The sequence below is a fragment of the Cervus elaphus genome, chromosome 33 (genome assembly GCF_910594005.1).
Source record: "Cervus elaphus chromosome 33, mCerEla1.1, whole genome shotgun sequence".
NCBI classification, from domain to species: domain Eukaryota; kingdom Metazoa; phylum Chordata; class Mammalia; order Artiodactyla; family Cervidae; genus Cervus; species Cervus elaphus.
In genome coordinates this window covers 39,153,921-39,176,985 of record NC_057847.1, presented here as the reverse complement: position 1 = coordinate 39,176,985, position 23,065 = coordinate 39,153,921, and the positions used below count along the sequence as shown (strand labels likewise).

At 39.1% G+C, this 23,065-nt stretch overlaps 1 protein-coding gene across 2 annotated transcripts in view; it reads right to left on the bottom strand.

The window, feature by feature from the left end:
• Positions 1–23,065, bottom strand: part of LOC122688661 (CD302 antigen) — a 114,364-nt gene that overhangs the window by 83,448 nt on the left and 7,851 nt on the right. For both annotated transcript variants that reach the window (XM_043894825.1, XM_043894823.1), the window contains exons 3-11: positions 19,955–20,125; positions 16,457–16,621; positions 10,890–11,000; positions 9,540–9,680; positions 6,942–7,136; positions 5,836–5,993; positions 2,655–2,765; positions 1,766–1,854; positions 1,422–1,591 (exon numbers count right to left, since the gene is read on the bottom strand). In XM_043894825.1, coding sequence (XP_043750760.1) covers positions 1,422–1,591; positions 1,766–1,854; positions 2,655–2,765; positions 5,836–5,993; positions 6,942–7,136; positions 9,540–9,680; positions 10,890–11,000; positions 16,457–16,621; positions 19,955–20,125 — 1,311 coding nt within the window. The remainder of the gene's footprint in view (positions 1–1,421; positions 1,592–1,765; positions 1,855–2,654; positions 2,766–5,835; positions 5,994–6,941; positions 7,137–9,539; positions 9,681–10,889; positions 11,001–16,456; positions 16,622–19,954; positions 20,126–23,065) is intronic.

Genomic DNA, 23,065 nt, shown 5'->3' with positions numbered 1-23,065 from the left:
TGCCCACAATCATAGTTAGTGAGTGGTAGAGTCAGAACTGGAATCCAGATCTGCTAACAAAATACCATGCTCCCTTTCCCATGACTTCACACTGCTTTGAATGTGCAAAGGAAAAGAAGAGCATACATTGCAAAGTAATGAGGATGACTTCCATTCCATCACACAGAGAAGCCATACAGTCTCATGTCTCATGACACAGGGACAGCAAGAGGAAAAAGGACCTGGGAAAAACAACACAGCTGGGTGGGTGTGCTATCTTCCCCTAGTCTACCCTCTGCCATGGCTTACCCAGTGCAGACCAAACTGGCTGAATCTGGGAGTGAAAAGATAAAGAGGACTTAAAGACAGTCTTTCTGGCTACAGACTGAGAGAACAGCCATTGTAGCTTACTTCCTGAGCACCCTTTCAACCACTGAGGCTTACCCAGGAAGAACTTGACATTGACTCTGAACTATCACAATGTCTATAAAAGAAAGCATGTGTTTTGTATATTAGAACATTCTAATTTAAGATGAAATCAAACCAGGATCAGCATCTGTATCCTCCATGTTCTGCAAGTAAAAAGACAACTTTGATATTATCAATACCACTCATATTTATATTGATGATCACGTATTACAAATTTTGTGGGCATTCTCTATCTCAAATATTGTGTTTAACTATACATTCACATGCTCCAAGTTTTATGTTATAAAAATGGCCTTCATGATTCACTGTACAAAACATAAGAAAATATAAATAATTCAAAGGAAGAAAAGTCAAATACTTCATAACTGCTCTCTCATACAAAGTCAAAATCCTCTAAAAAGCATTGGCTTAGAAATCAGATCAGGATTTTAGCAGTTCAATAACCAGGTCACCTTTGACAAGTAAATCACCTTTCTAAGCCTCTGTTTCCTCAATTCTAAAATCCAAAGGGAATTCTGAGGCTCAAATGTCCTGATTCTATGGCTCATTATGGTCAATGCTTTAGGCTAAAGAAGGATAAACTAACTTTCAGAATAAATAATTCATGGCCTCCTTAATTATCACCCCTTGAGAAGAAAAGAAATAAACACAATTCACTTTGGAGAAAGAAGTTAAGAAGCAGAGAGGTGAAAATGTAAAGTGCTCACGATGAGACTTTCAGGTTCTGTTTGAGAGTTACATGGAAAAGATGCTAAACTCACACTGACAGTTCTAGTTCTGTGCCATTAGATGGTGGTTTCTGAGAACCAAAATTTCCAGCTTTTACTGGGTAATCCCTGAGGATTTCATAGGGGAGGCATGGTCACTGCTTCTATTTATGGTTCCATACATAGACTCTAGTCCAGATGATCATCATCTCCTTCACATTTCAAAGGTAAGTGAAGAATAGATCTGGGAGGAAAGCTGTCTCTCACGTCACTGTATTCTACTGCTTTAGAGGCTAAGGCACCTACCTGGCTCAAAAAAATTCCAATTGGAAAAGGTTACAGCCCGCTTTACTCCACCAACACTTGCCCAGCTATATTCTCCATTTGCACCTGTATCTCTCAGGCCAGTCCAGAAGTATTTTTCTGGAGACACGGTATGCTTTTTAATCATATCATTCAAATATTCTTGCTCAAATCTATAAAATGAAAGTCAGATCAGTAGGTGTTTTTACAAAGACAGAATTACTATATATATTGTATATATATATTTGTATATATAGTATATATATATATTTGTTTTTAAGGAAGATTATTTGGCAAAGGAGCCCAGAGTTAAAAGTTCACTAGTACGTGTTTACTGATGGTCACACCTGCTAGTTATAGTCAGATTGCAGTTGGTCCCAAAGGGGACTTCATCCTTGTAAATCTTATAACAGGTCTCTCCATGTCTCTTCCAGCCCTAAATCAGAGGAAAAATATCATCACACTCTCTTCCAGAATTGGTGACAAGCAAGGTTCTGCTACACAGGTTAACATCTCACAACTAATAGAAATTAAGGACATGGCTAGGGAATTCATACACATGATGAGGGTGGGATATAATTTCATGGATAACCTCCATAAGCTTGTGATCTTGTGTCAGACAGAAGGTATGTCTTAATTTTCTTTACCCTCAATGTCTTTCTCGGGCTTCCCAGGTGGCGCTAGTGGTAAAGAACCTGCCTGCCAATGCCAGAGACATAAGAGATGTGGGTTCGATCCCTGGGTTGGGAAGATCCCCTGGTGGAAGGCATGGCAACCCACTCCAGTATTCTTGCCTAGATAATCCTATGGACAGATGAGCCTGGTGAGCTACAGTCCATGAGGTCGTAAAGAGTCAAACACAACCGAAGCGACTTAGCCTAGCACATAACCGAAGCACAATGCCTAGCTCATTTTAAGACTATAACAGTTGTTAGCTCAATTATTTTTGAACAATAATAATATAAGTAGAAGTAAAAAATCAGCATTGAGAAGAGTAATCACATATATTCTTATAGAAATTCATGAATAGGTAATTCTTTTTCCTATAACTTTTTTTTTTCTTCTGTAGGAATGCTATATACTGTGATTCACTGCCTTCTGGCTTGGTCTAATGAAAATGAACAGAAGCTAGTAATTTCTTTGTTTTCCAAGTTTAAACTGTTTAAGTTCAGTTACCATCTCTAACCAAACAGTTGTAATATTGCTTAGAAAAATTTACACAGGCGTTTTACATACCTCATCTGGAGGACACATCTTATCAGATCTTGTGTCATTCAATTTTTCTCCCTTTTTCTTACACACATATTTAAGTTTCTCCTCACATGATTGGACCTTCCACTGACCGAGCTTTTAAAAAACAGAAAATCATTTCTTTCACAAGAGAAATTATTTTCCATATATTTAGAATTGGACTCATTTTAAATCAAGATAATTTCTTCTTACAACTATCAGGGAGGATGAGGGGGAGGAGGGAAAGGAGGAAAGGGAGGCAGAGAGAATGAATATAACTGAGCAATTATTCCTGAGAACATACTCCTAGAAAATGCTGCCCAACAAGACTGGAAGCCTGTTACTTCAGCATCACCTCAAGGTCACCATCGGGATGAAGTTCATTTTCTTATAAGTGTAACAATAAAAACTATTAAAGGACACTTATACAGAAGTTGAAGAGAGAAGAACCCAGCCCACAAAGAGTTGCCAGTGTTCTAATCTCCTTCCATGGGACACAGACAAAGTTTTTCCGCGGGTTCATCCCTTTGGGGCAGGTCACTTAATCTCCCTGTCTCAGTTTCCTCATGTGTAAGATGATGGTGATCAGAATAACTGCTAAGAATTTTAGAATCAAATTTTTCTTCCAACTCCACTTCAGTCCAGATGTCAAAGTTCTCTCTTTCAAATATGCTACTTAACATTTATTTTGCTTGAGTCACTATGCTCTCTTTGAATGAAATTTTAGAAAGTCAGTTGTGATACAGGTCAGTTTTAAACACTGAAAGCCATCTTGGTAAGCCGTCAGTTCACTGTGGCTTGTGGGACCTCATTTCAACCTTTGATGCTCTTTTAAATATATCCTGTGTATCCTTTTAAATACAGCATTAAATGTGACACCCTTCCAAATTCAGCTTTACACCTTTCTAAAAACATCTTTTAAGATGATGCTGTGGAAGTGCTGCACTCAGTATGCCAGCAAATCTGGAAAACTCAGCAGTGGCCACAGGACTGGAAAAGGTCAGTTTTCATTCCAATCCCAAAGAAAAGCAATGCCAAACAATGCTCAAACTACTGCACAATTGTCCCTATCTCACACACTAGTAAAGTAATGCTCAAAATTCTCCAAGCCAGGCTTCAACAGTACGTGAACCGTGAACTTCCAGATGTTCAAGCTGGATTTAGAAAAGGCAGAGGAACCAGAGATCAAATTGCCAACATACACTGGATCATTGAAAAAGCAAGAGAGTTCCAGAAAAACATCTATTTCTGCTTTATTGACTACTTCAAAGCCTTTGACTGTGTGGATCATAACAAACTGTGGAAAATTCTTCAAGAGATGGGTATACCAGATCACCTGACCTGTCTCCTGAGAAATCTGTATGCAGGTCAGGAAGCAACAGTTAGAACTGGACATGGAACAACAGACTGGTTCCAAATTGGGAAAGGAGTACATCAAGGCTGTATATTGTCACCCTGCTTATTTAACTTATACGCAGAGTACATCATGAGAAATGATGGGCTGGAAGAAGCACAAGCTGGAATCAAGATTGCTAGGAGAAATATCAATAACCTCAGATACGCATATGACACCACCCTTATGGCAGAAAGCAAAGAAGAAATAGAGTCTCTTGATGAAAGGGAAAGAGGAGAGTGAAAAAGTTGGCTTAAAACTCAACATTCAGAAAACTAAGATCATGGCATCTGGTCCCATCACTTCATGACAAAGATGTGTAAACAATGGAAATAGTGAGAAAAGTTATTTTTTTGGGCTCCAAAATCACTGCAGATGGTGACTGTAGCCATGAAATTAAAAAATGCTTGCTCCTTGGAAGAAAGCTATGACCAACCTAGACAGCATATTAAAAAGCAGAGACATTACTTTACCTACAAAGGTCCGTCTAGTCAAAGCTATGCTTTTTCCAGTAGTCATGTATGGATGTGAGAGTTGGACTATAAAGAAAGCCAAGTGCCAAAGAATTGATGCTTTTGAACTGTGGTGTTGGAGAAGACTCTTGAGAGTCCCTTGGACTGCAAGGAGATCCAATCAGTCAATCCTAAAGGAAATCAGTCCTGAATGTTCATTGGAAGGACTGATGCTGAAGCTGAAACTCCAATACTTTGGCCAACTGATGGGAAGAGTTGACTCATTGGAAAAGACCCTGATACTGGGAAAGATTGAAGGTGGGAGGAGAAGGGGATGACAGAAGATGAGATGGTTGGATGGCATCACCAATGCGATGGACATGAGTTTGAGTAGGCTCCGGGGGCTGGTGATGGACAGGGAAGCCTGGCATGCTGCAGTCCATGGGGTCACGAAAAGTCAGATATGACTAAGCAACTGAACTGAACTGAAAAACATCTTTTCTAGTAAAACACTTCTAAACAGCCCTACAATTTATTGCTTCCACTTAAGTTTCTCTAGAAGTTTGGGTGATACAATCAGCCTCCAAAACAGGAGTTCACAGGAAAGTGCTATAAACAAAAATATAGAGACATTTGTGTCCCTTTGGCTCAAGATTGCTTATCCTGTACATGAGACAGGGTGCTCAGGGCTGGTGCACTGGGATGACCCTGAGGGGTGGGATGGGGAGATGGGGGAGGGAGGGTCAGGATGAGGAACACATGTACACCCATGGCTGATTCATAGGAATGTATGGCAAAAACCACCACAATATTGTAAAGTAATTAGCCTCCAATTAAAATAAATTTTAAAAAAAGATTGCTTATCCTGGACTCTTAACTGAAGCATGCTCAATAAACATTCATGAATTCTATAGCAGTAAGATGTTTATTGGGCCTCATTTTTAATAAAACCATTTTTTCACTTCTCAAAGTGGGACTAATATAACACTTGACCTGAACACGAGACAATGGGATTTTCCAGGTTACAATGTGGCTACCTGCTAAATATTACTGAGAGAAAGCAGCTTCTCAGAAACCATTTGGCACAAAAATCTCAGCTCCAAAGAGATTCTCTTGATCTCTTTCACACCAGGGCAGGTACTCTCAGACAGGAATTGGATTGCTTCTTTAGTAATTGCTTTATTTACCTTTTCTCAGCAGTTACTAGAAAGATAATCTACAGTGCAATTACCTTTTATTTTCTTTCCTAGCTTAAACACAAATATTCCAATGAAAGTCACCTTATTATAAGATTATCAGGTATAACAGTAAGGATATAAATAAATCCAAGGAGGTTTCCTACCTTTCCAAAATAGGAAACGCAGTTGGGAGTCTTATTATAGGGAACTTGTGGCTCATTCTCATCCCAGTAAGTTAGAGTAACTTCAGTACCATCTGACCACTGAAATAGGGCTGGTGTATTTATATTCCTAAGGCCTGTCCACATTTCCTCTTCGGCATCTAAAAGAAAAATGCTTTGTTTGGTTACTCAGTCACATACTTCCACATGGAAACTACTGCTGATTTTTACATTCTGATAAGGGGTGTTAGAGCCTTGATGGTATTTCTTTTTCTTTTAATTCAGAAAAGTGGTATTCTTAATTAGCTTGTAAAAATGTTGCTATGTTAGGCTGGCCTGATGACAAGGGCTTTTCAGGTCACGTATGCAGGCACGGTACATAGGCAGAACAGCTAGCTGTACTAAGATTTGTAGGCTGGGTGTTCCTGGTACCTGGTTTAGATAAGCCTTGCTTTACGAGAAATAATGAAATTCTACTAACACTGTCATAGATATTCCAGTTAAAATAAGAATACTGCCCATCACTGAATGACTGCACTGCTTTGCCAGGTAAAACAACTGGCACCACGCTGGCACAGAATATAGGTATCTGAAAGTGAAAAGTGAAAGTGAAGTCGCTCAGTTGTGCTATTACTATGGGTGAATCCTAGGAGGAGATCTTAACACTGGCTCTCTGGTGTTTCGTTCATTATTTAGCTTCCAAATAATTATAAAAGTGAAGTAATCATCACTTAAGTGTCGGGAGGAATTTAAATAGCATTCAGCTTATGAGAAGAGGGAAATTATTCAGTCAATGGTTGTGCTGTCAGGTTGGGAGCCACTTGCTACATGCAGCTATTGAAAATCGTAAATCAATTAAAATGAAATGAAAGCAAAAATTCAATTCTCCAGTCACTCTGGCTACATTTCTAGGGTTCAAAAGCCCCAAGTGGCTGGTGGTTATTGAATGACAGCACAGATTTTCTGCCGGTTCCATCACGGCAGAAAATTCTTTTGGACAATGCTGATGTACAGGATCAAACTGTAAGCTTTTCATTCTAAGAGTCTGAAAACAGGGATACTTTAAAATATTTTAAACCTCTTTTTAAGAGGATATCTTAAAAACTTACCCCCATTATGAAGTTTTGTGACAACTACTTCCACATCTGCTAAAGAATGAATGCTGATGAGGTCACTGCTGAAGGTTTGGCATGTCGTATGCGCCTTATCCCAGGAATCACTTTCATTGACCAGCAGATAGCAAAAGCCATCATTTGGCACCCAGTCTGCAGCATCACAGTGGGTATCTGAGTATGTCCACACATCTGGAGGAAAAGAAGCTATTTATATTCCAGTAAAGATACATCTATTTTGAATCAATAACATTGCAAATTCTTCTTTCCCGAATCATAAGGCTTCTGGAAAACTGAAGAACAGGATTTTAGATGGTACAGTGACATGAATTTATGCAGTGCACAGCATCATAGGAGTGACTGCAGGGATTCAGACAATAATTTGACTTTAGAGTGATACAAATTTGCTACATGGCTGCCTATAGACTATTTATAGAGGGATTTCCCTGAGTCCTAGGAGACAGAAGAAAAGTGTGGGGTAAGTAAGTAATTGACAAATCTCTTCCTGGGTATGGGGTTTGTGACGTTCCCCTCCAGTCTCTGCCTTTGAGAGATTATAAAGTTAAGCTTCCTTTTCAGGTATGGTCAGCTTAGCGAGGGAATGTACATTTGTACTCATGGCTGAACAAGCAAGCAGAGATTTAAGGAACATAATAAGACATTTATTCACTTCACATCCAAGAAATGGCAGGAGGGAAAGGGCAAAGAGCATCTCTGGACCTCTTCTTTCCTGCCCTCTACTAGTCCTACAGGCCTCATGGAATGAGGGATTCTTTGTTTAGACTATAATAAAATTTAGTCAAGTTATGGTCAAAAAGATTAAAGAAAAAGAGTGAGGTATAAACCATAAAGAATATGTCTACCCCTCTTAACAAAACTAGAAAGTAGTTCAGCTATTCAGGCTTCATGGATTTGAACCATTTGGAATGTTTGTTATAAGAAAACACATCTTAGAAATGTGGACAGTGTGTTTTTTACTAAAGGATAAAATCAGGTTCAGCTTCTCACACTTGTAAAATAACTCAATTAACTTTAAGGTTCTGAAATAGCACTTATTATTATATTTTACAATTATAATAAAGGAATAGAGGGGAAAACACTCACCATTGAACTTAAAATAATTATTTTCATATTATAGTCTTTGTCTCTATGAATACATATTTTTACAAGATCACAATGATAAGTAAGCATATGATTTTGTTCTGCTCTTTGTATTTTCCTGCTGGCACAGTTATTTTAATAAATGCACTTGTTCAATCATGTGGAAACATCATGATTTACTTAATAATTGCTACTAAAGGATATTTTCTTGATCTATAATCAGTCACCCTGGTTTATTTTCATTTGTGCTGTCTTTTCTGCTATGCCTTTTGTTGTATGGACTAAATTTGGTTTGAATCAACTTGGAAGATGACTGTTCATTTTCCCCTATTATTTTTTAATCTTAAAAGAATAGCTTTATGCTCCTATTTGGATGATAAGAAATTTTATGCTTTATTCTCTTCTCTCAACATTCTTTAAAGCACAAGACAATTTAAAACCTCTTCTCCCAGTTTTAAGTATTCAATGAGGATTTAATCAAATACCGGGTATACGGCGGGCCCCAAGCAAGACAATAAGGATATTTCTCTCCTCCACTCTTTTGAACACTTCTCAAACTTTTAATGGACCTTGGAAGTTTCAGCTGTCCTGTGCCTCTCTTACTCCCAAACTCCCTGGGAAAAAACACCTCTGTGCACATGTTTTGTCCATCTACACCTCTCCTTTCTACCTCATTTGTCAGAATCAGCCTGGTAAAGCAGAGAGGTGGGTGGGCATTGTGGGGCAATTCCTATGTCCATCATTTTTCACTCCCCATAGGGGCAGGTCATATGTAAGACCTCTCCTTAGAGTGTGGCTCTCAAACTTAAGAGTGTATCAGAATCATCTGCAAGGCTTTTTTTCTTTTCTCAAAGTTAACTTTTTTTTTTAATCCAGAGTCTTAAAAAAAAATTTATTTATGTATTTGGCTGTGGCAGGTCTTAGTTGCAGCACGTGGGATCTTCCTTGGGTAATGCAGGATCTTTTGTTGGTGCACACAGACTCTCTAGCTGAGGTGTGTGGGCTTAGCTGCTCCATGGCACGTGCGATCTCAGTTCCCCAACCAGGGATCAAAACTGCGTCTCCTGCATTGGGAAGCAGATTCTTAACCACCCGACCACCAGGGAAGCCCCTGGAAGCACAGGTCGGGGGTCCCCACCCTCAGAGTATCTCATTTAGTAAATATGGTGTATATCCCAAGAATCTGCATTTCTAACAGGTACAGGTGAAGCTGATGCTCTTGGTCTGGGGAACCACTGCTCCAGGAAAGAACAGCCACCTGTGAAGAGAACTATATTTCCTATCTAGAATATCTCTGCCTTCTTATGGGCATATAACAAACTAAAGCTTTATTCATGTATAGTTTATAATATCTAACCACATGGTCAATATCAAATACCTTCTTGCATTGGCAGTATCAGGTGAAGGAAAGAGGGAAACAGGTATCTGAAATGGATTTGCTCGATTTCATAAAACTAATTTTGAGACCTTTGTTGGAGGAAGTGAGAAAGGTACCTGTCAACTCCGCTGTGCTATTTAACAGTTTCTCACAGACATAGGGCAGTCGAGCCTCGCAGGAAAAACTCTGCCACAGACCCGAATCGGCATCCATTCTTGCACAGCTTGATCTGCCAATGGTAGGTGTCATCAGCACATCTGAAATGGCAAGATTTTCAGAGTTAAAAGAAGAAGGTTAGGGCACGGGTGGTGGTTAGAAAAAATAATTTGTATTCTTAACTTTATTTATTGGAACTCATGAAATAGTTAAAACTTTTAACTACATTGAGATGTATAAGCTGCAATGGACAATCACGTGTTTAACTATGTCTTCTTAAATATAGGACACAGGAAATACTCTGATATGTTGTAGTTAATTTAAAAAACAAAACCAAAAACCAAACCTCTGCCCCTAACCAATTTGACTGTCATATCCTGTGGTCAGCGGTAGTTCTTAATTTGCTACCCTACCCAATAAAAATGCTAATTTATGATTCTGCTATGCCTTTAAGGCTTTAAGATTAAATTATCTTTAAACATTCTACTTACTGAGATAATAGAGAATTTATTTGCTAAAAAAATTCTATTAACTGAAATGCCAGTGTATTGGTATTTTATTGCACTTATCTCATTTTTATTATATGTATGTAGAATACTTTGGTATTGAAGTTAGTGTTAATTTTTACATTCTACATTTATCAGAAGCCTATGATTATATTTTTTAAAAAGATATCTAAACCTTTTTTGGGGAGGAGGAAGACCTTTTGACTAACTAGGGTTTTGTTTTATTCACTATAAAATTTTCTTAAGGATATTTATTTGTATACGAAAATATAACCATTATGTTGTCACTACTTGGGTGCTGCAGTGGAAGACCTCAAGAGTTTGAGAATGAGGAATTATTTCCACTGGATGGCATCACCAACTTAATGGACGTGAGTATGAGCAAGCTTCAGGAGCAGGTGGACAGGGAAGCCTGGTGTGCTGCAGTCCATGGGGTCGCAAAGAGTCAGACACGACTAAGCAACTGAACTGAATTATTTCCATATTAGAGTTAAGCTGCAAATGAAATGCAATATGGGTCAGTCATGGACGTGTGAAGTCCTCTCAGGGACACAGAAAGGTTCCTGGGCCATGAAGTGGGGCTCTTTCTGCTCCTACCTAAAAATGCAGGGTCACTGTAAAGATGAAGGACAAATGCTCAGTTGCCCATGGTGGGGGTCAACTTGGCTATAATGGAATCACAATAAAGAAGGGTTTAGGAAAGAAAAAAATTCTTCTGAGAGTTTGAAATTTGTATAAGCTCCCAGGGAGTGGGAAGCTCTTTTTTGAAGTTTATGCTTTGTAAATGGAAGAGCAGGCAGTTACCTGGGTCCCAGTTGAGAAAGTTTAACGGCCTGTGGTCTGACCATTCCCAGCCTCTAGCAGAGTACAGCTGATTTAGGCCAATCCAGAAAATTCTTGCAACGCCTTCTTTTCCTGTAAGATTTACACAGGTTTAAAAAGTGACAAAATTATGTGTTGTTAATAATCCAGACTTAAGTTGATACAACTAGCAAAAACATCTTCAGGTTTGATTATAAGGCAGGATCCCTGTAGGAGACTGTGTATCCAACAAAGGCAGGTGATGCTGACAGGCAACAAAACTTCTACCTATTGAGAAACCCAAAGGCTGCTAAGTTAATTCAATTCAGCTTCTCCATTAGCTTGTCCAATTCTTCCATGGTTGTATGGGTCCACGTGTATTGAAAAAAAATGAGAATGAAGATTCTGGGAAGAAGATGGTAGGAACAGAGGACCAATTATCACTCCAGTGAAAAGTAAATATGAGGTTAAGAGTGAAATATAAGAATACACTGTGCTTTCCAGGAGCTTCACTGTGAAAGACAGAAGCAAGGGTTCAGGATCCAGGGGGAAAAAAATTTAATGGTAGATGTTTAAACAAGTTTATAGCCTATTTGGGAAGAGTCAATAGAGTTTTGATAAAAATATAAGAGAAGAAACAGTTGATGAGGTTACAAACAGCTTGGAGGAAGTAGTTAACGTTGAACCAGATGGAGAAATAACAGCATAGATAGAGAAAAAATTCTAAGTGTGATAGTGAGAAACTAAGGGTTGACCTCACTTTTCTCAAGGAGATAGATAAGGATACTCTCTCTACTAAGGAAGGAGAGGTGGATGTTTGAGTAGATGGCTTGAAGAGAATGCTGAAGGGAACTCTGGATTTTTCCTTTTTTTTCACCTTGTTAGCATAAGCAAGGGCTGTCAGCGTTGGTACAGCAAGACCTTGAGGAATTAATCTAATGTGCATCTTCCTTTATTAGTAAATGTGACTGATTTTCCAGCATTCCTAAAGAAGTCCTAGAAACTATGACATATATATGGTACTCCAGACTCAACCATACCTGACATTCAGAATTCCTTTCATTCATTCATTTCTAACCAGGGCTAACTATATAGGGGACCAACCTTTCCCATCTATCCCAAGTTCAATGTCCTCTTCCATGAAACCTTTTCAGATATCCCCCAGCAGGAATTCTGAATAACCATACTGCTTCCTTTAAATAATCCTACTGTTCACCCACACACAAAAAGTAAACGTTTACAATGGAACAAAATGATGTTTGGAGGGTGTCAGGCTCCTGTTTACTTCATCACCATGTTCTATTCGTGATCTGTATTGAGGATGACTTATGCTTTATTCCTCACTAGAATCATAAGATTTTAAAATTGTGACTGTGCTGATAACATCAGTGCTCAAAAGTTTTTGTGTGTCTTATGCTGAGTAGATGTGATAAATTTGAAAGACTCTGGTTGGGCAAATGCAAAGGGTAGGGATTTCTTCCCTGGTCTGGGATTTCTTACATGGTCTGGACAATTTGGAGCTGGACTTTTTCCCTTCATCTAGTCCAAGCAAGGAATGCTATGATGCATTTGGAGGAATGTTTGGTAGAAACAAAAGAAAATAAACTGAAGTCGCTCAGTCATGTCTGACTCTTTGCGACCCCATGCCTGCCAGGCTTCTCCATCCATGGGATTTTCCAGCCAAGAATACTGGAGTGGGTTGCCATTTCCTTCTCCAGGGGATCTTCCTGGCCCAGGGATCAAACTCAGGTCTCCTACACTGCAGGCAGGCTACTGTCTGAGCCACCAGGGAAGTGGGTGTGGACCAATTTGAGACTCTATCTCTGCCTGTCTTTGCCATCAACAAATAGATGATTGCTAGCTTAAGTCCCTATGTCCAATCAAATGGGCAAGTCCACTGAGCTAGATATTCCTGACCATCCCCAACACCCCTTTTCAGACATGACTCTGTATTTCTATTCCTTTCCCCACAATGAGAAACTGTAGGGCCTGATAATGGTCATGCATCTGAGAGGAACATCAGAAAGGCCACAGCCAGCAGAGGCCCTGACCTAGACATGCCCTAGCCTCGGGCCAACTATCAAGGGAGTTCAAAATGAGCAGTCCCTCAGGCAAGAGGCAAATTAGGAAGAACAGAGATGTGCTGTTCCTGCTGTTCCTGCTCTGGGGATTGTAGGTCCTCCTTTGTAGCTCTGGGATGAATCTATGATTAGAGGTCCCTGAGAAAGACAAAGCCATAGGACATTCGACTCCCAAACAAAATTTAGTGAATATGAGGAAACCGAATCCCCCACTGGTAGGCCCCTTGTATTAGTAAAACAAAATCAAAATAAACTAATTAGGTGCAGGGCAGGCACAGAGAAGAAAGAATGCTCTTTTAGACTGTGTGGGATTTATCTTCAAGAGGGGTGATCCTACTTTATTTCTGTCAGCAAATTCCCTAGTTCCATACAACCACTAGCTACCAAACCCAGAGGTCATTTGGGAATAACATTCCCTACTATCTTTGTGTCTGTACAACTCTCATTTCCCTGACTAGATCAAGCACTTTGATCACAAATTTCTGATTCACTTTTGTGTGTGTGTTGTGTGTTCAGTTGCTCAGTCGTGTCTGACTCTGCGACACCATAGCCTGCCAAGCTCCTCTGTCCATGGAATTATCCAGGTAAGAATACTGGAGCAGGTTGCCATTCCCTTCTCCAGGGGATCTTCCCAATCCAGGGATGAAATCCACATCTCTTGTGTCTCCTGCATTGGCAGGCAGGTTCTTTATAACTGGCACCACCTGGGAAGCCCTTTTGTGGGCCTCACTCTTCCCAGTCCACTGTTTACACCTGCTAGTTTTCAGGGAAGGGACACAATATTAACAGAAATTTCAAGAAATGCTTCAGATTTGGTTACTCTGAGTTTCAGATGTCAAAATACAGCTTTCTTAGGTCTTAGGCAATCAGCAATCATAATTAGGCGTATTGAGCACTCACAGTGAAAGAGAAGCTTGGAAAATTAGAAAGGACTGCACATCTAAGATTACTGATAAGCAAAAAATTGTGGGGAGTGTGTGGCCAGGGACAGCAGACAACCGAACCCATTAACTCATTATCTCTGTTTTACTTGTTATTAAAGAAAATTGATGCGTAAAGAAATCCTGCAACATTTATTCCTTCAAATGCATCATCAGACTGTTTGGACTGGTGTTGACAGTCATACTTTGACAACTTTTTCCCTCACAGAAGCCATTAGCTTCCAAATGTCAGTATTCTGGGAGATGAATTTATTGGCACTTTTAATTCTCAACAGTATTTTTCCTAAGTTTTCAGTGGGGTCTGGAATAGAATCCCATTGCCTAACAGTAGCCAAAATTATGTTTCTTTGACAGGTTTCCATTCAAGAGATCTGATTATTCAAGTTCTGAATAACCCAAGAAAGGGTTAAAAGAATAAGAAAGAGATCTGAATAAAGCTTAAGCCAAAAACCATGACAGAAGATCAGCAGAATTTTTTTGTGGTTTATAACATAGGTTTCATGTATGCAACATTATGTTTCAACTTCTATATTTGGTGGTGTGCTCACCAAATTTTAGAAGTTGACTTCTTTTAGCCATTTCACCCATTTCTTTTCCTGCTTCTTATCTTATAACCATTATTCTGTTCTCTATTTATGTTTTTGTTTTGCTTGCTTATGTATTTGTTTATTTAAATATGTCATATGAGTGAAACCATACAGTACTTGTCTTTATATGTCTGACTAATTTCACACAACACAACACTCTCAAGGTCTCTCCATGATGTTTTTCATAGAAATAGAACAAAATTTTATACAAACAAGATTCATATGGAACAACAAAAGACCCCAAATAACCGAAGCAATCCTGAGAAAAAAAAACAAAGCTGGAGGTAACCACTCCCTGATTTCAAATTATATCACAAAGCTAGAGTAATTAAAACAGTATAGTATTGGCAGGAAAAACAGACACACAGATCAAAAGAACATAATTGAGAGCTCAGAAATAAAGCCATGCATATATGGGCAACTGATTTTTAACAAAGAACATACAATGGAAAAGGATAGTCCTTTCAATAAATGGTACTGGGAAAACTGGACACTGCCATGCGCAAAAGAATGAAACTAGACCACTGTCTTGTACCATATAAAAAAATCAGCTCAAAACAGATTCAAAATTTGAATCTATGACCTGAAACCATAAAACTCCTAGAAGAAAACATAGGCAGTATGTTCTCTGACATCAGTCTTAGAATGCTTCTGGATAGATTTCCTTGGGCAAATGAGCAAAAGCACAAGTAAACAAACTTGTTTATATAAAAGCAGAAAGCTTCTGCACAGCAAAGGAAACTACCAACACAACAAAAGAACCTACCAATGTGAGAAGATATTTGCATATCATTTATCCTATAAGGGGCTAATATTCAAAATATACAAAGAACTCATATATTTCAAAAACAAAAAACCAAACAACCCAATTTAAAGATGGGCATAGGATCTGAATTGACATTGTTCCAAAGAAGATATACATGGCCAACAAACATATTAAAGATATTTGACATCACTAGTTATTAGGGAAGTGCAAATCAAAACTACAATGAGATATCACCTCATGCCTGTTATCAAATGGGCAAGAAACAAAAAATGTTGGAGAAGATGTAGAGAAAAGGAAAGCCTCATACATCGTGGGTGGGAATGTAAAAGTCCAGTAAGTTTTTAAGGATGAAAACAAAGAAAGGTATGTAAGAAGAGTAAGTGCTATAGTAAAGAAGTAAGGGTTCTGGAGTTATATATATGTTGAAATTCAAATTCCAATTCTGATACTTCATAGCTCTGGGATGTTGGGTGTATTATTTCTAAACATTGATTCCTCATCTGTAAGTGGGGATAAAAATACTTGTCTTATGGCATTGTAAAGATGATTAATTTATAGTTGCCCCCTGAAACACATGGGTTTGAAACATGCTGGTCCACTTACATGCTGACTCTTTTCACTAAATACATACTATAGAACTATACAATCTACAGTTGGTTGAATCCATGGATATGGAACTGCATTCGTTTATTCAAATGTGAAGTTTTTTATTGAGGTGAACTACTACTCAACAATCTTCTCCACTCTCCTCAAATTCTCTACTGTTCAATGTTCAAAGTATTTAATGTTCACTTTTTTTCAGATCCTTTCATTTAGACTTCAGTAAGCAGTTTAATCTTGTTACCTCACCTTGTTTTCTGAATATTTACCTCTCTTGGTCTTTATCATGAGATGCACTTTCAATGGACAGAAGAGGATTATATTCATTATGTTTTTTCACTTGGGGGCTTTGGTGTTAAATCTCAGGAAGAAACAGAGAAATACAGAAGAAAACAACATACCTAGATATGAAAATAGAAGACGGCACCTTTACCATCTCAGCAATTTGCTCTACCACAAGCAACTTAAACCTACTTTTTTTTTCTTTTTATTTTTTTATTGAAGGATAATTGCTTTACATAATTTTGTTATTTTCTGTCAAACCTCAACATGAATCAGCCATAGGTATACATATATCCCCTCTCTTTAAACTTACCTTTAAGATAAGTTAACTCAGCAGCATTGTTGATGCTCACTAAGTCAGCTCCTTGATTCTGACATGAAACATAAGCTTCTTTCCAAGAAAGAGTTGCCTGAATATTAAATTGGTAGCAACTTCCAATCTCCTCGTTCTTTTCCCAATTATCTTCACAGCCACTTTCTGTTGATAAAAAGATATGTCAGTGATCATAAAATAAGGGCATAATGTTGTCTATTACTTAGAGTACTTACAAATACTGCCATTCAATTTCCATACTCTTAAGATATGCTAAGATTGAGGCTGTCATTGTTCTACTAGACAACATTTTGATTCTTTGGTTAGACGAAAAAACCAGACTCATAGGACAGGAAATGTCCTAGTTAAACTTTAACGTCCTAGTTAACTTTAGACTAGTTAAAGCTTCCATGCTTCTTCTAGCTTCTACTCTCCTTTTATATAACCCCATTGATTATAATGTCACATTTTAGCCCATGCCTACCCTCTGCCTAAAAACAGAACTTCAACTGTGTTCAACCCCCTCAGCTCACTTGAAGATGGTATCTGACTAAAGAGGGGTTTGCCCATGTTCTGCAGTGAAACCACTGAACATGTTTGCATGTGTGTGTGTCTAGACAATGCTTAAGTGCCTAAGATTTAACACATAGTGATACCGTATTTGCAAAGCTCAGTCTAGTTTCTCCTTATATTTTAAAAGATGATTTAATACATGACTAATATTACAGAATTAACATTATACATGCACTATATGTCTATATGTACATATGTGTGCATGTGTGTGTGTGCTCAGTCATGTCTGACTCTTTGTGACCCCCATGAACTGTAGCCCACCAGGCTCCTCTACCCATGTAATTTTCCAGGCAAGAATACTGGAGTAGGTTGCCATTTCCTCCTCCAGGGGATCTTCTCAACCCAGCGATCCAACCCATGTCTCTTATGTCTCCTGCATGGGCAGGCAGATTCTTTACCACTAGTGCCACCTGGGAAGACTGCATATGTATATATAAATATACATGTACAATGTGAACATCATTTTTCTTCAACAAATATCTAAAGAACATGCATAACTTCAGAGGAAGAACCTTCAAGCTCTTTCCAGGACAGATATGTACGTCTTGATACAACTAGTTCAAAAATATACTCAGGGCCTCCATGTGCTCCCAACAAAAAGGAAAAACCAACAGAGCTTACGTTAAGTGTATCCCTGGCTTCACGTGGGTTCTTCCAAAGGGTCTCCCACAACCAGTTATACTTATGGACCCTCAAGTGGGAAGGTCCCTTAGAGATCATTTTGTGTAATGTCTTCATTTCACAGATAGGAACAAGGATCTAGGGACACTGGCAGCAAAGCTATAACCAGAGTACAGTTGTCTAACCCTGGTGTTTCTGATCTTCTGATTGGCATACACTGCTTCTTCAGCCACTTCTGAATGTCCTAAACCACAATAGAGGTGGTTGTGACATTTGGTAAAAACAAAGTAGGTGGATTTGCAAGTGCATTACCTAAAGGTTCTTTTTTTTATCACTAAGGCAAAACACTTGTAAACCTAGAAGATTTCAGCAGGATGGCAATGTATTATTTGCTGTAAAATACAATCTCTATGGTTCAGCAGTCCTCAGATTTGAGAAACTCATGATCTCACTTCTGTAGAAAGGGTGGCACATGAATGCACTGACAACCCCCTCTTTCATCCAAAGTAACACGCGTCAGTCAAGGCCGCAAGGTGGAATGGGATGGGGAATGAACAAGGTGGAGCACACTGGGAAATGAGGGTCAGAATTCTGGGAGATCTACCAGGCCCCACACAGATATGGTCTGACACTGACAGGCTATTTCATCAATCTAGGTCTGCTGCTCCTCACCTGAGAAGTGAGGGTTTGCTCTGAATAACATCTAAGCCTCTCCATAATCCCTAAAGTTTCTGATCCAGACTCTGTGCTATGCTAAGTCGTTTCAGTCGTGTCCAACTCTCTGCAACCCTAAGAACTGTAGACTGCCAGGCTCCTCTGTCCACAATTCTCCAGACAAGAATACTGGAATGGGTGCCCTCCTTCAAGGGATCTTTCTGACCCAGGGATTGAACATGTGTCTCTTATGGCTCCTGCATTGCAGGCAGATTCTTTACCGCTGAGCTACTGGGGAAGCCCATGATCCAGACTATAGTAAGATTGAAATAAAATTGGTGCCTGGTTGACCGAACCCAGCTTGTCATCAATTACAGGTGGAGTAAATGTTGGCTTTTTATCTTTCAGTAAGTTCTAAGTGTTGAAAAGCCTTTGCCTCTACCTAGAAAAGTAATTCTTAAAGTGTGGTCCCCAGACCATCATCAGCATCATCTGGGAACTCACTAAACCTGCAAAGTTTTGGATACCATCCAAATCTACCAAATTACAATTTCTGGAGGTTGACCCCAGAAATCTGTATTGTAACAAACTCTCCAAATAATTCTGTTGCAACCTGAAGTTTGAGAATGATTGGCTTGAGATAATCTCTTCAAGTTGCTTAGGACTCTACATTTTGAAGCTCAGCTTCCCTTAAAGAGAGATCAGCATTACTAATTTCATCAGACTGGCTACTGAATAAGGCAGGATAACGTAATTGTTTGATGCAAGGACTCCAGAGCTGAATTTGAATCCCAGCTCTGAAATTTATAATCTATGTAACCTTAGGCAATTGATTTAACTCTCCTGTGCCTCGCTTTGCTCATCTGTAATATGGGGACATGGGCTTCCCAGATGTCTCGGTGGTAAAGAATCCACCTGCCAATGCAGGACAGCCAAGTTCCACCCCTGGGTCGGGGGAATATCAACTGGAGAAGGAAAAGCAACCTACTCCAGTATTCTTTCCTGGGAAATCCCATGAACAGAGGAGCCTGGAGGGCTACAGTCTATGGGGTCACAAAAGAGTCTGACAGGACTTAGCAACTAAACAACAACAAAATGAGGATAAATAATAGTACCTACCTTATAAAACTGTATATGGAGTAAATGAGTTAATAAAGGTTGCGTACTTAGAATAGCACCTGATACTTGGCAGGGCCAAGAGATAACTATTGCTACTATAAGTAATAACCATTACTATTACTGGAGCTTTTGCCTTTATATTTACTGTTGATGCTTTTAACTTATTGCCCATTAAAAAATATTTCTTAATCTTGAAACTGCTCTATTAAGGCTGGTAGCAATTTCCTGACTGCCCCTGGCAATAGCCAGGAAGTGGCCTGGTCCTCTTCCTGAAGTGTCTGTGGTACAGCAGACTTCCTCATCACCTACCTTCAGTGACAACATCCTGTCTTGGTTCTCTTCCTGGCTCACTTCTGAAAGTAAGTTCTTAGCTACACACGACTTCCCTGTCTTTCCTCAAATATACACTCCTTTTCTAGGATATCTGTTGCTATCATTTTTGAGTAATCATGGACTCTTCCCTTTCCCCTTTGCCACATAGGAACAGTATCCTTTTCTTTCCACCTACAAAGTTCACCAGCCCATACATACCTGGTTGTAAGCAGATGCCCCACTTCTGATCATATTCGTAATTTAAGGTAGTTGCACACCATGGCCCACTGCGATCTCCATCAAAAATGCACTCATGATGCCAGGTCCCATTAACTAAGAAGGGAAATTCACAAGGTCTTCCGAAAGAGTTCCCATCTCTAGTATAGATCTCTGTGGGTTGGGGAGAAAGTAGAGGAAAGAAGAGTTAAAAACTAGATAATCAGCTTTAGTTAACTACCTTCTAAAACCATTTTGAAAGATGTTTTCATACTTATGAGAACACAGTATCTAGGTGGACTGCACCATGTGGCAATTCAGAGCACGGATGCTGGTTCCCTTACTGACCAACTGTGTGGCTGTGGGCAAGCTCTCCAACATCTATCAGTCTCAGTTTCTGCATTTGAAAATTAGGAATAATGATATCAGCTCATGGGGCTGTTCATGAGATTCAGTGAGATGATCAGGTAAAGCTCCGTTTATTGTGATGAGGAGCTAAAAGATCCTGGCTTTATCATGTAAGAATAGACTGACTACTCTGGAGGGCAGAGAAAGTCACCAAAAGGGGTGTCTGCTTGAGATGAAACCTACATTCTATTTTCTTTAGTAAGAGTGAGGCCAGCAAAACACCTTGGAATCACTGAGGCTGGGTGTGGGCTTTGAAACCAACTGTGGAGTTAGATGCACAAATAGCTCCATTGTTATAGACTGGTGGTAGAATCAAAGCTGAGGGTTTTGAGGAAGTAGGAGAAAAGGCTGCTGAGTTTCTCAGCAGTCTCTTGGAGAGGGATAGGACATGGTAATTCAGGTTATGAGAGAAGAACCAGAGTCAGCAGGGCAGTCATGGAACCAGTTGGTGGCCAGCAAGGTAGCAAAACTAGCCTTTCCTGTTAACAATTTTTCCCTGGTACATGGAGAGGAACTGAAAAACAATTCCAACCTCAAATATACCTGGAAATGCTAGAAGAAGTGCTAAATACTTATGTTGGTAACAGTTCCTGTGGAGAGGTGTCTTATAGAACAGCTAACCCTATAACTATTTCGGTCACTTTTTTCCATAATTTGTTTAAAACCATGGTTGTTATCAGATCAAATAATGACTATTATAGGTAAAGCATAATAATCAGATTTTTATCATCATTTATCATGCTAGTTGGGTCCCTCAAAATGTCTCATAGATTTGCTTAAAAGGGTGTTTAAGATAGAATTTGATTCCACATTCTTTATTATTCTCAATTGCTTGTTTAACTGAAATGTGAGGCTTGTTTAAAATGTATTAAGCAGCAGTGCAGGAAAATAATGTAGATGTTTTTATTTGCAAACAATCTTTTAAGGATTTTGGTTTTGTTTTCCTCTGATATATAAATGGTTTTGAACAGTATACTTTGGTTAAAGAGCAATTTGACCTTATATTTTATAAGGATTCTACTTACTATCTACCTTTTATTTTTAACCATGACAAAACTCCCAATAGCACATGACTGATTTCTCTTCCCATATCACAGCACTTAAAAGGAGAGTCCCTGAGCACAATGACTATAATTTGTAGAATCATGAGGTTTATTTTTTTGGTAAAACTTGTAAAAGTGCTTTCACTTGCTCTTTCCCACAAGCCCACAAGATCAGTGGGGCAAGTATTACACTTGTTTGTGAAATCCCCGTTTTTGCAGAGTCGTTAAGTGAAACATTGAGTCATTCAGCTGTGACAGGGATCAGATCTGGCTCTCTCCTTGAGTCCCTGACATATAAGGACAACTTGTGATATCAATGGCTGCCTTCTCAGGCTTCAAGTTAGTGTCATAGCTCAAAGCTGGGCTTCAGTTAAAAAGCTCTCCTGTTCACAATACATTTTGAAGAATGATAAGCATATAACAACCACTGCAACAGCAGCAGCTAAATTATGCTAATTATTCACGAAGACTTTTATTCTTACACATTCTTTGATGTTATTGGACCTCTTAAGTCCCAAGGGTCTCCCCAGAGAGACAGGCTTTCCTAAGATACCCTTTGAATGTATGAATTTTCGATGATGGCAGCCTTAAAACCACAGCTTACTTTGCAATAGGCACACATCTGTGAGATGAGATGCTTACATAGAAAACTAATATTAATCTCTTTGGTAGCAAAAGAAAAAAACAGCTTTAATATTTAAAGAGCTTGGCAGACTTCTAAGTTGCTTAGAATTCAGACACTTCTATAGGTTCCCCACCACTGAAAGTCTACTTCCTCTGCGTGATTCATCAAACATTCAAAACTGAGGTGTGACAGTGAGGCCAAGATATCTTAATGATATAAATGCATATGTGGATGCCAGTCAAGAGCAATTAATTCATCAAATTTATACAGCGAAAGTTTTTTCTGAGAGGAGCATGGCTCACACAGGACGGGGGTGAGGAGAGAGGCAACCCAGAACATAATGACAGATAAATGTTTTTATATTAGGAGTAAAAAAATTTATATAGCAGAAGCCAAGGGAAAAGTAAAGAAGCTATATTTGGGGAATGTCATCCTGGTTTTGAGCCTTAGCTTTGCCGTAACAAGCTGGGTTACCTTGAACTTCACTTTGTTGGACTCTGGTATCTTATCTTTCTTATTCTGTACAATTAGACAAGAAGGAGGGGCGAAGTCCAATATGAGAAGTTTGAGAGAGCAGACCTAGAGAAAGTCTCTGACTTAAGACAGCAGTCTCCAACCCAAGAACAAGAAGGGACTACAAAATTTTAAAAGAGTAAAATTGCCAGGACTTAATATTTGACTACATTTGAATGGTGGGAGAGAAGAGCAGAGGAACTCTAGGGTGACTTGTAGATTTCTGATGGTACCTGTCACCTGGAGAGGAATGGAGAAGAGGCAAGTTTGGCCCTGGCGTTAGTGCAAATGAAAACTCAAGATACATGCTGATAAGTCAGGACTACATGCATCTTGTCTTAGGAATTTCTAAGTTTCTTAGTTTGATATTTAGTGTTTAAAATACTGTATTTGATAAGGTCAAACACAGCCTGTGGGCTCTTGCTGGTGAGCACTGTTCAGCTTTCTCTGGGGTGATGCCCTAGGTGGGTTTTTAACCTTTTTTGTGCCATTGATAACTTCGGCAGCTGTGTGAAACATGTGAGC